General features: G+C 39.9%; 1 protein-coding gene and 1 long non-coding RNA gene across 3 annotated transcripts; one reads left to right on the forward strand and one right to left on the reverse strand.

Annotated features, from left to right (window-relative positions):
- Positions 1-342: 342 nt before the first annotated feature.
- LOC110984439 (uncharacterized) lies at positions 343-13,517 on the forward strand. The gene is made up of 3 exons (XR_002598862.2): positions 343-549; positions 11,257-11,340; positions 12,215-13,517. It is a non-coding gene; the product is annotated as an uncharacterized LOC110984439 (long non-coding RNA).
- Positions 1,120-16,221, reverse strand: tmem165 (transmembrane protein 165). Of its 2 annotated transcripts, XM_087133395.1 has the most exons (8): positions 16,063-16,221; positions 14,332-14,785; positions 12,861-13,122; positions 12,194-12,369; positions 10,459-10,509; positions 8,931-9,113; positions 4,658-4,763; positions 1,120-3,558 (listed from the first exon to the last, which is right to left on the reverse strand). In XM_087133395.1, the coding sequence occupies exons 2-8, from the start codon at positions 14,545-14,547 to the stop codon at positions 3,491-3,493; spliced, it is 1,062 nt and encodes a 353-aa protein (XP_086989521.1). In that variant the 5' UTR covers positions 14,548-14,785; positions 16,063-16,221; the 3' UTR covers positions 1,120-3,490. The 2 variants fall into 2 exon arrangements, with proteins under 2 accessions (XP_086989521.1, XP_022100336.1); XM_022244644.2 differs by lacking the exon at positions 10,459-10,509 and having other exon boundaries at positions 16,063-16,219.
- Between the last annotated feature and the right edge of the window lie 1,323 nt (positions 16,222-17,544).

The raw sequence follows: 17,544 nt of genomic DNA on the forward strand, positions 1-17,544 counted from the left end.
TGCAAAAACGAAAAACGATGTTGTCATGTACCTTTTTCGTTTATCAATGTAACGAACAACAGCGGGACACTTTTGAAGCATGAAAAACAGTTCCATTTTTATTTTGTACTAGAAACGTCTACCCACTGCACCAAATTAAACATAGCTGAACTAAAGAAATAAGAGTGATAAGCAGCTGAAATTTCCTTTTCAAAAGTGCTCAGAGAACTAGTGAGGCCGCCTCAAACTTACGTGTGCAGTCAAACGAAATTTGGATTTTTTTCGACCCAATGCACGTTTGGAAAGGGTCGACAAATTTCGCGCGTTATGATTGGCCAACGTGTTGCAAACTCTTGGTGGCGCAATATTGTGAAACGGCCGTATTAACGGTTGCGATTAGTCCTGTCAATTTGGATAACGAATATAAAGGCTTTTGTCGGGCTGCATTTTAGCGGGCACTGAGTTGTTCGTTGTGTTTTAATGGAGCTTTCGGCTACTCAGGCTATTTGCGCCTCAGCGAATAAAACAATGCACATGCATCTTTGATAAGCCTCTGTTGATCACAGTGTGGTAAGTTATTTTTCAATGCTTATAATTGTTAAATGAGTTTAAGGCAATTTATTTCAAATCAGTGCTTATGTTAAATTTTAGATAAAAGAAACGTCTATGGTGGTTATAGTTTCATGAATGGAGAAAAAGTAAAATATGCTCCTGCAAAAAATGGTGCTACCTTTCTAGTTTACTAGCTACCTCCACAATGAAAAGCTTAAAACTCATCAAACAATGTGAATTCTCTAATGGCAAATACTGCGCTTGGTTTGGGGAGTTTTCATTTAGTTGTCATATTTTGCAAAGCGCAAGGAAGTACCAAAGAAAAGACCAGTCTAATTTTGTGGTAAAAGAAAAACAAGAGAAGAAAATGATATCGAGAAATCACATCCTTTGAAGAACGACTTTTGAAGTTGTAAATAACTTTGAGGAGCTGATCCTCGGGTTAAGTGCGGGGCAAGAGCTGGGAAGTGGTTTTATTTTATCCTGATGTTGATTTAAGTATATCTGAAAATGTATTATTGAGACGAAATGCCAGAAAACAACTTCAAGCAAACTGCATATTAGGCATACGAACACCAAACCAAAGGATTTCAATATTTGTTGGCAAACTTTAATTTATTGAACGTTTTCAAACTGTTGGTAATAATATATACACATCTAAAGTCATCTTCATGTTTCCTGCCTCAGCCTCAAGCTTTGATACCATTAAGAGCAATAAAATAAATCCTTCCTTGGCAAAAATACCACATCTGCACTGAATTTGTTTTCACTACACACAGTGTTTAAAAAGGATAGAAATTGCTTTGGAAAAATTCATTGCAATAACTCATCTCAATGGATTCATCTCAACAAAGACATTTCAGTCAAAGAACATTGAGTTGAAAGCCAATCCTGATCATTAGATAGGCTGCTTCGCTGTGGGAAGCATATGACCATGAAAAGTAAATTTGATGCAGCAAATCTCCCTTCTGGTCAAATAAGATGTTCTGTGTGCACTTCTGTTAGATTTCAAACAGCATAATCAAGGCATGTTGTGCACAAGTGGAGAGCAATCATTATGCAAAGAAGGATACTTTCTGTCACACTCTGACACACATGGGGAATTCTGCAAGATACACGTATTTATACACACGCCCAAATCTACTGATAGTGGCAAAAGTACCTGAAATCATTACAATGGTTCAGGAAAATTTAAGCCAGGTTCTCCAAATATGTAGTTGTGGTCCAGAAACCAGTCTGGTTGCCAGATCACACACAGTCTATGGATTAGACCACTGCAAGGTACCATCCTTACCATTGCCAACCACAGTGCTGGGCCCAATTTCATGGCGTTGCTTACAGCTGAATTCTGTGCTTTCGTTCTCCATTCTGCGCTCAATGCGCTTGCAGAAAAATTCTGCGCCAACTTTTTTAAGCACAGAATCCTTAGTTACGGGATCTAGGCAGGCGCATAACCCAAAATTCCTTGCCCAAAAACCTGTGAAATACATAAGCACAGAATTTTCTGCTGCAGTAATCGCCGATTTTTCCCTTTGGGTCAGCAGTGCTATGAAATTGGGCCCTGATGTCATGTCCACAGAGAGCACTAAAGATTGGAAATTGTCCAATTGTAGTTGAGACTGATACTGGAATTAGTGTCAAACATGAACAAAGCGTTGTAGAAGACAACAGCCTATTTACCTATCAATTACAGGCGCTACTTTGGGCACGCCTCAATAGTGCCAAGGTGCTTGAGATACATTATTCCATTCCCTCCCACAAATTTCATACAAAACATGATTTCATAGAAAGTCTTTATTAATATACCTGTATGCCAACACAGCTAGATTTTGTTAAAATACGGCTTTGAGTTTCGTTAATTGTATAACTGTGCGCTTATCAACTACATGGACAGCATTCCTCCTGTAAATGATATTAAAGGTCAAAATACTGCATACCAGCTTTATAACATAAAACCAAATTGCATAATGGAAAAACAGAAAAGGTCACTCACTGAACCCTCTCACACTGATAAATGTAACTTAATTTGTAAAACTCCTAAGAAAATAAAATAAGGAACAACCTTAATTTGTTGTGTTTATTGCCAGAAAGTTGCAAAAACAAGGTTTCATGGAGGAGATTCTGAAGTAGCTTTTATCACTTTCCTTTTCATGTCCAGTTTATTTCCATTCTGGATTTAGGAAGGATGAAATTCTCTTTCATGTGAAAAGAAATGCGATCCAACTTGATACATGTGTAATAATGCACACCTTGTGTTCTTGTACATATACCCTTTGTGAAAAGAGTTTGTGGTTGACCTAACAATACTCATTAGTTGGAGGACTGAGGACCGTTACAATAGTGGAAAAAACCCAAACTTCAAGAAGTTTGGCCTTAACTATAGAACTTTAGAAATACTGGTATTATTAAAAATTGACTGTAAGGAAATTGACAGGCAATGCAACAAGCTGCAATGTTGTGCACATTTGGGGCGAAAAAATCTAGCATTGTCACATAATTTTGCTGGTATGACCTTGTAACAGAGTGCACGAAAGCCATCACAGATAGTTTTGTGAAGTGACTACCTTAAAGGCAATATACATACATTGTACACGTATGCAGTTGAATGTATTCAGAAAGTTCATCTCCAAAAAACTTTGTACCTTTGGGAAGGAACTCTGAATGCTCAGACCATTCTATTTACATTGCTTTGGATGAAATCAGTGGCTTACTGTATTATGTCACAGAATAATCTTTGAACTGTCCAAACGTTTTATTAAAAGAACTGTCATATTTGATGTAAACTGTATACAAGACCTTGAGGGTGTTCAACGCAGCAGGCAACACTCTTTGAGTTTCCGAGGCTGCATTTTTAGACATATTGTGACAATGCTACATTACCTTTGGTCTTTATATGTGGCCTGTATTCTCAAAGTACTTACATGTATTCTTAACTGTTGTGGCTGAGTCTAATACTACTCTAATCTGGGCTGATGAATAACGCCGAAAGGGCAAAGACTATGAAGACAATTCCTCCTACAAGCGTGACTGCAGAAATACAAGGAGAAAAAAAGGATGGTATCATTTAATAGTGAAAATGCACGGTAGGAAGACATGATTATGAAGCCCCAACAGTAGCTTGCCGAAATTCAGGTATTTTGGGTCATTCACTTTGGGCCACCAATAATTTTAGAATTTCCAGTTGCCATCTTTTACATGTAAGCCACCAAGATATCTACAACCGAATATTTTTTCATTTTACGTTTTGGGGGGCAGAATGTCGTCTAAGTAAAACCACATTTCTGCTGGCAGAAAATCTAATCTTTAGAATTAAGCAATGCAACATTAAATATCCCAATGTCTGCCAAAAGAAAATTGAATTAAAGATTGGGCTTCATAGATGCCCATGTACAATATATCTCACTGAGTATTTTGCAAGAGGAGTAAGGGTGAATCCAGGTGTAAATCTTGCATTATTTTTGTACACATTACTTGCACACATTGGTAAAGACTGTGTAGTCTCACCACACTCAGAGTGCCAAGTCAGCATCACAGCCTAAACTTTCTTTCCACGAAGTCCTTTTTACACTTTTAAGTCCCATTTAACCTCATTTCAACATTTACGTGTAGTTTGCTACTTTTCAGTACCTTTTCAGCTTTTGTGCAAATGGACTTGCACATTTGTAATCTGTTTATGAACATAATTGTGATGTCATTTTAGGGAGAAACCTCAGTGTTGCAGAGGAATTGAGAATCAAAATTGAGATGAATTTGTAATATTTGCTAATTTTTTCTCTTTGCTAGCGATTTCTTGTTTTGGTACATGTATGTGCCTTCAGGCCAAAGAACTAAAGTTTTCTCTCCAGTATCTTCAACAGACAAATTTTGTGTTCACAATTTGAAGAGAAATTCCCCTCCTGAAATGATGCAACAATGACCTCATTTGTCAGGAAAAGCACAGAAATATGAAAAAAAAACTCTTTTCCATATGTTTTAACCACAAAGAAATGTGCAACAAATTTCATTCATGTGTGAATAAACATATGCGAGAGAAGTAAAGAATTGCACAAAATATATTCCCAAGTAAAAATTATATCATGGGACCTTTGAATACAAACATGAGACAGTAACCTGCTGATCAACTCACCTGTTCTCGCCGATATTCGCTGGGCTATCATTCGGCCCCCTATTACTGCCAGTGCTGTGCATATTGCATGACCTAAGATCCCACCAATTGTAACACCAATTACATCCTAGTTGACAAAAGCAAAGACAATCAGTGGATACATTTTTATTTACCACAAACTGTATGGATGGGTGAAATTCATGAGCGACATCGTTTGCATTATACTGCCTACATTCAAGAGCAAATGACATGCACAGTAGATAAAAGACCATCGGACCACTTGTAAATGGTCCGTAACCTCTGCACAAAATACACATGGGTACCAGGCAAAGTGGGCAATGGTTGACAAATGGATGCCACTTGAACGTCCTAAAAAGTGAAAATATAGGCTCTCTGATAACAAAATCTTAAAAAACAATTAGAACACAATCCGTTTCATGACTTTTTAAAGAGTGTGTGTCTGAACACTATTTCCAAAAACTGCATTCCGTTTCCAAAACTGCTTGCTCAATCAAGTTCCACATTATTTTTGAAGGTCTGTAGACTGCCTTTTGTTCCAATTCTGTGGCATGATGTTGAAAAATAGGAGTTTTGTTGAACTTTTGCAAGACACATGTACCACATTTATCTATAAAATAAAAAACTTAAAAAGTCCTTGTACCAGTGCATTATGTTTATGTGTACATGTACATCATTGTTCTCTGTTATCTTTTGTGGGCTTTTAGTTATCACCTGGAGAGACCTTTAGCACTACATGTACCTGACGCTGATTTCAAGGATAGCCTACATGTATTGTTAATTGCACATTTATCTGGAAAATACTTCTGGTCGCCTGTTTACACAGACAGGTGGATGACACAAAACCACACTCGTTCACTTGTCAGTGAAGTTGCACAAATCAAATCTTTGACCTCAACATATATGACATAGACAAGCCAACGTTCCACTTGATGGTTCATGAACCCTCGAGTGCTGAACCTCACAAAGTTCACAAAAATAAACTCATAGTCAATAACTGGAGTGAACTACACCATCAAAGTAATCAAGGTACTAGCAACAGTATGAGGCGGGTCCACAGTGCTCAAGAAAACCTTGTTTGGGAGTTTTTCAGGGCTGTGGTGGTGGTTAGGTTAAAGTCATCACACATTTCAGCCCTTTTTGATACAGTATGAAGTCTTTCCAAATTTACCCAGTAGTCACAGAACCAAAAATAAAATGGTATACATCTACATGTAGGAAGGGCCAAGTTGGATCGCCACTGATCATTAGCAGACCACTGGTCAAGTTCTTTTGGTACATGTGACCTACATGCAGACATGTACGCAAAAAAGCTACATCCTAGTTACCAGGTGAAATCAAGCAGTGGCTAATTGATGGTTGTTGATTGAACTCAGCCAAGTATTGTCCACATTATAGTGATTATACAGTGTACTTGGAAGTTACCGGCAATATTTGGAGACCCTTACCAAATCACTGTGCGAAGTTAGTCACGGGTAAACACACAAACCCTAAGGGCTAGTTGGAAAAGTTTGAGATAGGATTTGAAAGCTGTCCAGCTAAATTTTACAATTCCAATAGGAGTCCAAACACACCCTATGGAGTTTGAGTTAATTAAATTGAAACGCGTTTTGCGAATTTTTGTATGAAAGAATTATGTATGAGAAAGTATCAGAAAGTACAGTCCAAAAACTTTCTTCCATTAATAACAAAAATAATTTCTTAACCTGTGTAGTTTTTGAGTTCCTTTTTTATAAATCCAGCTGCTAGGTTAAGATTTGTCGATGTCTGTTGTTTTTATAAACACCATGAACACTGTGGAAAAGGCACAAGACTGAACTGTCATACGTGTCCACATATGTCAGGGGGAAAATCAAGGTATCGAGTACTCTCAACATTTGTTTTCTGATTTGTTTTTCGATAATTGAAAATTCCGATATCAATGGACCACAGAGTTTGGTGTTAAGTATCCATCATATACCTACACTTGTGATGGTATAATTGTATAATTATGTACATGTACACTGTATGTGTATTAAATTTTTTAACTACATGCACGAGTATTGCATTGAATGCAGTTTACCCAAACAACATCTGGGATGGTTCTTGTTGCTTTTCCCAAAGTCTGATTTATACTGGCATTCTTTTCAAATAACATTCATGTACATGTACACATGTACATTTGCACAAATATTTGTCATGTTCAAATAATTAGAAGCGATATAAACATGACCACTTCATTCTACAAGTACTTGTACATGTACGTACCCCAAAACATACCTCATACAAAGATCCTGACAACAGAAACAGAAAAAAATTAACTTGTTTGACAATCCCCCCATGTCATACATGTATTGATATCATATCTCACTCTGAACAATGCCAATATTTTAAGTGCAAAGTATTCTTTGATATGAGGACACTGATTTCATACTAAAGTTTGCATTTTATCTTTTTTTTCAACTACAGTGTATTTATTGACAAGGAGGGGAGGTTGTTGACTTATGTAAACCTCTTGTGTGACAAAAGTTTGAACAATTTCATTGTTAGGCAATATTGTCCATCGATGGACCAAAAAAACTCCACTGGAATAAGCTGCATTACCAGTGCCATGGGCTGTTTGCTGTAAAGTAATGCACATGTACTTGTATTCCAACAATATTTTAAATGCACTGGACTGCTAGGAAATAAACCAACACAGACACCAAAAAACAAGGAAAGAGGGAGGTAAAACTAATTTATGCCAATGCATCAGAGGTACATGCAAGATTGAAATCTTTCCAGTTCCAAATCTCAAAATTCAAGAATTCTGAAATCTTACTAAATATGCAACTGAGGCACTACCACCTGACCACAGTTTTGATACATGTTTGTACATGTACATGGATAATTCCAGAAATTAGGGGTCCAAAAGTGTGACATTTTTGTGTCCCTGTTACATCTGACCTTTGTTATTTGACATGGAAATATCACCAGGATTGATTCAAAGTATTACTATTTGTTTGGCAGGTAATTTGCATTAATTCGTCACTCTTAGAAATTAGAAAATGTGCTCTGAACTTACAAAATCATATGTCAGGTGTACATGTAACAGGAACACGAAAAAAAATGGACCCTTAATTTCTGGAATTACCCATATGTACATGTACATTAAAATTCACTTGGAGTAAAAAATGCCTCCAAAAGGTTGGTTTACAACTTGACAGTTCTTGGCAATTAAATTGAGGATTTCTTCTCTAGGGTGTGGCAAACATTCAAGTACATCTGGCACAGTCTCTGTGAAAATCTAGAATATACATCTAGCTGTCCATTACAGTGACAGCTGGGGTTTCAAAATCCTGAATCCATTTCCGAACTGCAAGAACTGGTGGTATTATTTTAAGGGATTTGGACAATGTACGTGTAGGTTAAAATTTAAATAATTTCCTTGCCAGGTGATTCATGAGCTGCTTTGCCACTGTTTGCAGAGAAGCACTACCTACATGTAACAAATTTATGTACTAAGCTATGACCAACTGAACCAGTAACAAGCACTAAACAGTGTTGCACATGTAGTTAAGTCTGTCACAAGTCTTTTTAAAAACAGTGCCAAAAGTAACATGCAATGTCTCAGCAAACCTTCAATTTCTGGAACAGAAAATGATGTCCTAATACCGGCCAATTGACACTCTTTCCCTGTTCCACAGGTGCATTATTCAATGCACCCAAACATGGTTCAGATTTTGGTTCGTAAGATTGACTTCTGCAGTACTGTAGCTACAGTCAAGTCCACCACAATTCCTTTCACAAGTCCCTTCACGAGTTGGGTCACAAGTCCTTCCACAAGACCAGTCACGATAAATGGGGTGAACAATTACACACGAATGCCTACGTCGTTAAAATAGCATGTGACATGGTTAAAGCAGGATAACTTGTGATGGATTTGTGATGGATTTTCAGAGACTAGTGAAGGTTTGCGGTGGCACCATGTAACTGTCTCTTGTCATGCTTGTGGGGTTCTGAAAAGAACTGGTGGGTGATACTCGCCATTTTGATCATAATCACTGATAATGCTCTGATCATCATCAGGTTTTCCTGACGACGATCAGAGCATCCTCACTGAAATGTCACCACCATGCAAAGTTTCAAGATATTCAGACACTTGCAGGGACTTGTGAAGAACTTGACAACATGTGTAGAACACTGGCAAAAAGTATTCACACAGCATTTTTCGTGGTGGTCCCTAATGTTACATATAAATGTACAATCTTCAGTGCTTTAGGTTAGACACAACTGGTTCAAGGTGAACACAACTCACCTCTCTCGCTGCTAAAATGATAGTGGTAATTTGCGACCTGTCGCCCCACTCTGCCAAGAACGTCAGCGTGAAGGCTTGGAGAAAAATTGGTGAGAAGAGCCCGAGTACCTTCCGCTGCCTTCCTCCTCGGACGACACCCGACTCGGGATCTTGTGTGACCGTAGCGGCAGTGGCTCTTTCCAACTGAGAAAGTTGGCAGGTTGTGGGATTTGGCCGGAAGGGGAAGGGGGGAGCAGTGACAAATATGAAGTGCAGAAAAATATTATCAACACTACATGTACCAGTTGCTTGACACATATACGGTAAACTTACCAACCACTTTAACTATTCATTCTACAAGGCAGGACTTATTAAAGGACAAGCAAACAATTTTCTTGCTGATGTTATCAGGACTACAGGTACCAACCACGAATTTCCAGGTAATGGTCCAATTTCTAAGCAAAACAGCAAATAACATGGGGGACTAAGTTGGACTGGTTCCCCTTTGTGATTCATCAGTTTCATGCACTCTAGTATGCATTCACTGGGTCAGGTTTTCAGACCTACATGTGCATACCGTAGATTTCATCCTACATGTAGATATGCTAATTTCAAATCGCACATTTGGCAAGCTACATTAGGTAACGATTTACAACTAGCCCTGCCTTAACACTATATGTACATGTAATCTCCATTGAAGCTGTACAGTTTCATTGTTTCTGTAAGTAAACCAACTCTTTTCACTAGTAACTGTGATAATGGTAGCATTCATGTGCTTGTAGCAGAACAGTTGACTGTTGCCATGACTTGGTAGGTTTGACTGCCTCTGAAGCGAGTGATTACATGTAATTCAACTTATTCAAGGCAAAATTTACGAATACAGTAAAATCATTATGTAATCTCACAAAATATGCACATGTACATGTTTCAATTTCTTTTTACAAAAAAATGGCATACTGTGAGTGTTTAAATCTGGCGATAACGTACATGTGAGGAATGTTTGCATAATGCTTGATGCTTCCCACTTATATGTGTTAGTCTGCTCAGATAATTCCCCAATTTACAACCGATTACTTTACGACAAACTGAATGAATAAACATTAAGTGAACGACTGGCCACCATGCTGTAATGTACATGTTCAAGGAACAAATGGTAAAACCCTCAGTGTACATGTAGTTTCTAGCAAAAGAGATGATCATATACGATCATGTGCGAGTGCTGTATCCTGATGAGACATTTTGCTTCATACACGTACATGTATTTCAATTTTGCTTTCTTGGTGCTTCGCCAAAAAAACTGTTCTTCAGTACATGTAGTTAATTTGTGACTGCTTTGAGTGTGTATAGTTGGAAAACGGTCCTCAATGACAACATAAAAATCATGGCTGAAAAGGGGGAGTCATGCATGGTAAAGGGATGCACTGGCATGTGCCTGGCAGATGTTTGTGGGCACTTTTTGTCTTCACCTGAAATGTTCTCATGAAGTTTCTTGCAGAAATGGAATGGTATGGCACGAAGTCTGGTGTTGGAAGTGTATAAAGCTACTCACATGCGACTCTGGGCTTATGCCATTTGAAACAACATTACCATTCTGTGGTTTCTGCAAGAAACGTGCGGACATGCACAGAAGCTGCTGTGAAAACTCAACACACGGAATTCACTTCTACGGGTGCATTTCCCTAACCCTCGTCCATGCCCTAAACTGTGGAAAGTTGACCCCATGGCAGATCTGCTCAAAATGTCCCTGCTTAACAATGCATTCAGCATTTGGATAAGATGACAATTTATCTCTGAAAGAACACACAAAGGTGACAGTTTTCTCCAAGGTCAAAAAGATAATATTCTTGTTCAGTTCCATTCCAAAATTGCACACTGACTTTCTGCACAAATTAGAATCTGTGCTTACATGTATGTGTGACATTTAGGTTATGGTTTAAGATAATTTACAATCTGTATGAATGTATACCTTCCATTAAAGTAAAGATACTTTCAAACAGAGACCAACTTCACTGAGAAACTTTCTTATTCAAGATATCGCATTTTAGCACGGCGACAGTTTTATTTAGCAAGCTAATTCATGTACATCATGCACCTGCCGAAATTTACCTTGCCTGTGACCAGTGCTAAGCTTACATGTACATTTATCAAGAAATCTCACCACTAGTTTCAGAGTAGCGCTATGTACATGTAGCTCAATGAAGTTGGGACCAAAGCATCCAATCAGTTTCATACACAGAACTATTTCTTCCCTTCCAACACAAAAATGGTGCCACAACCTGGGGCCGTCCATAAAGTACATACGTGTATGCACAAAACATTTTACGCCATGCCTTCCCTTTGCACGCAGGGCAAAGCAGACGAGTCGTGTTGAATTAAGATGCAAATGGTCGGGGGAAAAAGGGTTTTTGACACCTACCGGTACTTGGTCCTGGTAAGTACCATTTCATGACAATTTGTAAAAGCAAATTAGTGCACTGCATACCGTACATTTACTATATATGTAGTCCCAGGGTTCTCCCCAGGATTTTTCAGAACTGCGGGGGATTTCCATTTTGGTTTACCAACATTTGTCAAAGCCATGGCGTGGAAATATCATCCCCGTCGTAGATGCCATTAATACTGTTACCCAGGGCTACAGCTGCTGCCACAAAAAAAAATGTGTGTGGGGTCGATGTAAGTTCAGCGAATGGTGTAGTATAACATTTCAACCGTCATAAATTCAGCCATGTCAGCCCCACTAACGTATTGAGCACACGGCACGGTGCACATGGGCACTTCCCATGACGGAAGTTCAGATTTGATGCGACACCAGCCACAAGGAACATTCGGTGCCGATGCGCATGTACGGTGTGCAGTGTGGCCGCCGACGCGTGGTGCACAATGCATGTACTATGTAGGCTACCTATAGTATGTACATGTACAAGGAAAAATGCAGGACTATTAACTGCTTTTTCCTCTAGATTTTCCAGACATGCAATCTGCATTATGTAAGATAATTCTGAGCCATACTATCATAATTATATTGTGCATATCGGAGATGAAAAAATGGCTATCGGCCCGTTTTTTGCGTATTGGGCAGAAATAATTGCGTATCGCGCCCGATACGCAAGTTTGTACATGGGGAGAACCCTGAGTACATGTGTGTGGCTCTATCAGACATCCCCCTACACAAGGTACCGGTATACCCACAACCATGCATGCCATGCCAACAAACCACCCTCTGTGTACTTTATGGACACCTTCCAGTCATGAAAACTCTCATTTCTGGTTTCTTTGTGGCATACCTCTTCGTCTCGTCTCTTCAGATCAGCTTGGACCTCTTCCAACTCCTCTTGCCCCTCATCAGCGGACATATTCCACCCCTCTCGCAGCATCCGTAGCCCGAACAGCGCAAAGAGGAAGGTGGAGGCATAGTAGGTGAACCAACGAGGAATGATGGTGGTGGCATAGCCGAGGAGAGCTGAAAGGATCAGTCCATCAAACCACCGCTTGACTGATATTTTTCTATGTGTACTTTGAACAGTTTTATTTGGATGCGCTCTCGCATAGACCAGCCCAAGGAAATGTCACACAATCATGGTACCCCACAGCATGCTGCAGAAATGGCACTCAATGGGTCATTCCGTGACAATTCAAATGCCCTCTGGTGTGACCCAACTCAGTTTTGCCTGTAAAAAATTACGGTTACCTTGACGTACCATGCAGAGGGAAATCAAGTTTCAGCTTGATGTCTTCAATTGTTTGCTTGTTATAACTTCTGAAAGTTGGAGAACCATGTCACATTTCTGCACCCATAAAATTACTTTAGTCTGTTTTGATAGCATCTTTGAAGGTCTATAGTTTCTAGAAAGGTACAAAGTACATGTACACTAACTGTGGACAAAAATGGTATAGCTACAAACTGCACTGTCAAATCAAGGCACATGTAACAGTTTGTGTTGTTAGACTCACCTGACAAAGCAGTCATGACAGCAAGAGCTCCCAGCGCTCCCACAAAGACCGTGATGCGGGCGTGCCTCATGGCCATGATGGCGGCGATGAAGAACGTCTTGTCGCCCAGCTCACTGACTATGATGACGGACAGTGACGCTGCAAAGGCGTGAACAAAGCCAAGGTTGACGCCCTTCTTGGCAGGGACAGCCATCGCCATATGTGCATCTGGCAGGTTGACTGCATCTTGGTTCTCATGTACTTTTTCCCGTGGTAAATTTTCCTGAGTTATTTAAAAAAAAAGACAGGGGAGAGGGATCATGCCTGGACACTATGGATTTCCAATATTTGTGTTTTGTTTTGGGGGTTTTTTTGCACACGGGGTCTGAATTTTTTCATGCATAATTTTCATTCAGTCATAAGTACTTTTTGGTTTGAACAGAAATCTGATTTTGATCGGTGTGCTTCATGAGGGATTTACTGGAAGCTTTTTAAAGTACAGAACCTGCTTCCTTCTTTCTGACAAAATGTCACTACAGAGTATATGTAATAAGCCAAGACCAATTTCACAGATTTGGTTATGCTGTTACCAACATCATTGCTAATCGTAACTCAAGACCAAAGGAAGTTTTACACAGAAAGTGAAAGTCAAATTAAAAGTCATGGTACTACCAACTATTTCCAGTCATTTTCTCAAAAACCTCTTTTTGCTTAAGAATGACCAGATCCTGCAATATGTATTCGTACATTTGGGTCTGAGACAACTCTGGCTGGATATGTACATGCAGCAAATGCTTTGAGCATGCATATCTGTACATGTACTTGCAGTGCACCCAATGTACATGTAAGGCTTGTGTTCCAAGTTGTCTAAGAGGGGTGGCTAACTCACAAGCATTGATAATTCAACGCCAAATCACAGTAGGGCTGTGCATTTGTACCTGTGCAGTACAAGAACCTGTATCCTGCATGAACTGAAGTCAAACATGAGTACTCACGTTTATGTCAAAGAAACTCCATTTCAAAATACAAAGGTAACAGTATTTTGTCTGATGCAAAACACTGTACAGGCAGCATTGAGCACACTGTCAAAAGAAATCTTGTCCAAGAGTTCCACGCAACTCAGTTTTTACTTTTATATTTCCCAATAAAAAAGTTTTGAAACCTTTCCTTTTTCCTTGTTTGGAAATTTAAGTGGGTTATGTATGCAGGGGTGAGATTGTCCAATGATAAAAATACCTGGAAACAGCTGAAAAAAGGCATAAAAAAGCTAAACTGTGAAAATCTCCTATACTTTTGTTCTCAGCCAGTGAGGAAAAAAAGCTGAAATCCAAAACAAAAAAAGCTGAAATCAGCTACAAAGCTGAGAGATCTCATCCCTGTGTATGGGTGCCGAGTCCCATAATTTGGACCTAACCCGTAACATCAGGCCCATGGGCACCCGGTTCTGATGCATAGCAGAGTTTGAATGTGTGTCTCCGACCATGATACTCACTTGTCCATCGTCCTTTGCAGCATTCCCAGCGACCTCTTGCACCTTCTCAACCTTCTGCTCCTCATTCTGTCGGGCCAGCTTGTGGGCGTTGGACGCTTCCCTCGGCTCCACTTCCCCCCGGACCTTGCCCACTGGTGCACAGGAGAAGAGAATGAGTACCAACAGTGCGAGGGTGCCACCGGTTCTCCGACACAAGCAGTGTGCTTTGGCCAGCATACTGAAATGTTCCTGTGGCTTTAACACTGCGGTGTTGATAAGGTGCACCTGCTCTTCAAGTACTTCAAAACTAAGCAACAAACAACAGAGACGAAGTGGTCTCCACCTACACACACAGCATCAAAAGTCAAGCCGCAAGGCGATTTCACACAGTAATGCAGCAGGAATGGCTCCGTTGGGAGGCAGGAATAAGTTCCCTGCCGCTCCTTTTTTGTTCTTGATGCACTTTGATTTTCACCTACAAATTTTAGAAATGTGAGAAAGAAGATTCAACTAAAATACTAACTACTGACAGATTCAATTGTTTGACCAACCCAACGATCAAAATATACAGAAAGGGCAGGAAAACAATCGAAAAAAAGAGAAGATCTTGTGTGGTTTGAAGCCTGGCTTAAGTGCATGCTGGGCATATTCTAAAGATGAGCTACGGTACATGTACCAAAGCACCATTATGGCCGAGGAGAGTCCGAAACCTCATACAGACTGGCCATGCTTTGCTGTAACTACAATGTACATGTACAGAACTCAAACAGCTTCGGTGATAGCCACTAGATAAAATTACAGGTACATGTAACTACTATAAATGTCTGTGAGGGTAAAGTCGTCAGGTCCCTATTTTTGCCAAGAGTCTGATTGGTTTTCACAGTAAGTGCCAAAATAAGGGACCTGGCAACTACATGTACATGTATATGGTCGTGGACGTTATTAAGGTGAATGCTGGTCAACTCATATGCAAGCCAACTCATGCACCAATCCTCGGCATATTTTGGAGGAGGTCCAGACCTACATGTACCGCACAACAAAATGTTCCACTAGTGGAAGATTTCTCACAGTATCTTTGAGAAACGATCTAGTGCAAAGAATAACTATTTTTACAAAGCGTATGCATGAAGATGACAAACACACGTACATGTAAGTCAGCCTGTGTGACAGCAGCACGAGCCTTTAAATTAATTCCCAGCTACATGTACATCTAAGTTTTGAGCATGTGGACTGTACATTGCAATATAGCCGACTGCGACATGATTCTGCTACCGGTATTTTTGTGTCATTGTGTGAAAAAATCAGCGCCAACATTGGGCAACATAAGGTCGTTGAGCATTACGTCACTTGACCCCTCATCGTCTCAACGGCTGTTCCACCTTATTTTAAAGATGACGACTGAGAGAGCGAGCCCGTTAGATTGAATGGAAAAAGGCAAAAAGACTGGAAAATACCTTAACAACATGAGTGAAATCATTCAATAAATGGCTTTTAGAAAGCGGAAAGGTCAAGAATCATGTTCGTGTGCAAAAGAAATTGCGCCCATGATGATAAGTGGGTGCGTCAGAATGTTCAATACGCCGACACGAAATTGCGTATACGGATGTGTGGCTTAGGATGGATCGGGAGTGAGAGTCCGTGCCACACTAGTACTAGTGGGGCTAACACGGTGTTTATGACAAATGAAATAAGTATTTTGTATTCCAAATTGAATTTCATTCATTCATTCATTCTGCTCAGTCTTGATCTTACCAGCTGATTGGGCGCAAATGGGTCACAAAACTGCATGTGCAGGGAGGAAACAACACGACATACGGTATACCCCAGTACGGGTCTTCCACCAAAAAGTGTGCGGGCTGGATCCGCGGCATGTACATGTATGTGATGAGTTGGTGATCGTCAGAGACCCAATGCCCCATCACGATAACTGCGTAAATGCCATCACACGCCTTGGTAGCAAGACGTAGTTAGCGATACAATGTCTCAGGACTGTACAGCGACTCACCAAAGAGGGCGCCCTTGCAGCATGTATGGTCTGCGTGCCTTCCACTCCATGATCCGTGCTCCAGCAGGAGCTATGTAATGATACTGAACACAATAATCATTTTCAAAGAATTGCCTGTTTCATTGACCGATTCTCATGGGAGGATAGATTAAGCAAAATCTGTACCAGAGTATTATTTCATATACACACACAAAATTGGGTTGAACATGTGGAAAAAATGAATGAAAATATTTTTCGTCCCCCTCCCGGCAAAAGATTCTGGGTTTGTCCCATCATTTTACGGGTAAAGTACGTTGGAGGTAATTCTACAAGTTTTAAAGATCCCAGCCTTTGCATATTTACAGTTTGCAGACTATTTTATCTTTCCCTTTTTGTGGCATAAAAGTTCCTTGTGATGTATTAATTTATAACTGACCGCTTGAGAAAGCCCCCACATATGATGATTGATAATAAGTCTAAGTCTTGACAAGTGTGACAAGAAGCAGAACGGGAGATGCTGTGGGTGCCAGTCTGGTATGGTCATGAATAAATAGAACGTAGAATATAACCGTACCCAACCTGAGCCCGCCAATACTCCCACAATGTGCTCATGGTTTAATTCATACTTGTGTCTTTTCTTCTCCCAATGTACCCAAGTAGTGCTAGTTAGTACTCCAAAACATGCGCCAACATTTTCAAAAACGTTTTTCTAAAAAAGGATAACAGTATGAAGTATAAAATCGTGGGCGCATGTGGGGTACATACAGGCATAAGTTCGGTACATAATGAAAGATATAGGTTTAAAACAGTTGGCACCTGTGGAAAATAGGCATGTTTGGTACGGTAAATGTTATTCCATATATTGCATTATTCATGACGAACACGTCATATGTATCAAACTACATGTAATTAAAGGCAAAAAAAGGTCTTAACTGTAACTGTTGAATTGAATGAACTAACACGTTCACTGGTTTCCATACAAAGTCACGTGACCTGGACCTCCCTGGCAAGCAGAATGGGAGACTTTGAAACGCTTGGTGGCGACAAACATACCGGTCCTTTTTACCAGATCTGAGCATGCGCGTGTTATTCTGAGCCTGCGTGCATACAGTTCTGAGCACGCGCAATACCTTGAATGTTGCACTACACCAAATACGCGCCCATAGGGGTGCACCACTAAAAATAAATTCCCATAGACAGTAGTGACAAATCCCCATACTTCACAAATATTTTTTTAAAAAGTCCTCTTT

The sequence above is a fragment of the Acanthaster planci genome, linkage group LG02, assembly GCF_054643075.1.
Source record: "Acanthaster planci isolate LZ-2023a linkage group LG02, COTS_SCS, whole genome shotgun sequence".
Taxonomy (NCBI): Eukaryota; Metazoa; Echinodermata; class Asteroidea; order Valvatida; family Acanthasteridae; genus Acanthaster; species Acanthaster planci.

Coding starts and splice junctions, on each gene's coding strand:
- tmem165 (XM_087133395.1), bottom strand. CDS start 14,547: ATGCTGGCCAAAGCACACTGCTTGTGTCGGAGAACCGGTGGCACCCTC. Junction 10,510..12,193: donor TGAAGAGACGAGACGAAGAG/GTATGCCACAAA, acceptor CGTTTCTTGCAG/AAACCACAGAATGGTAATGT. Junction 4,764..8,930: donor TCATTTTAGCAGCGAGAGAG/GTGAGTTGTGTT, acceptor TTTGTCAACTAG/GATGTAATTGGTGTTACAAT.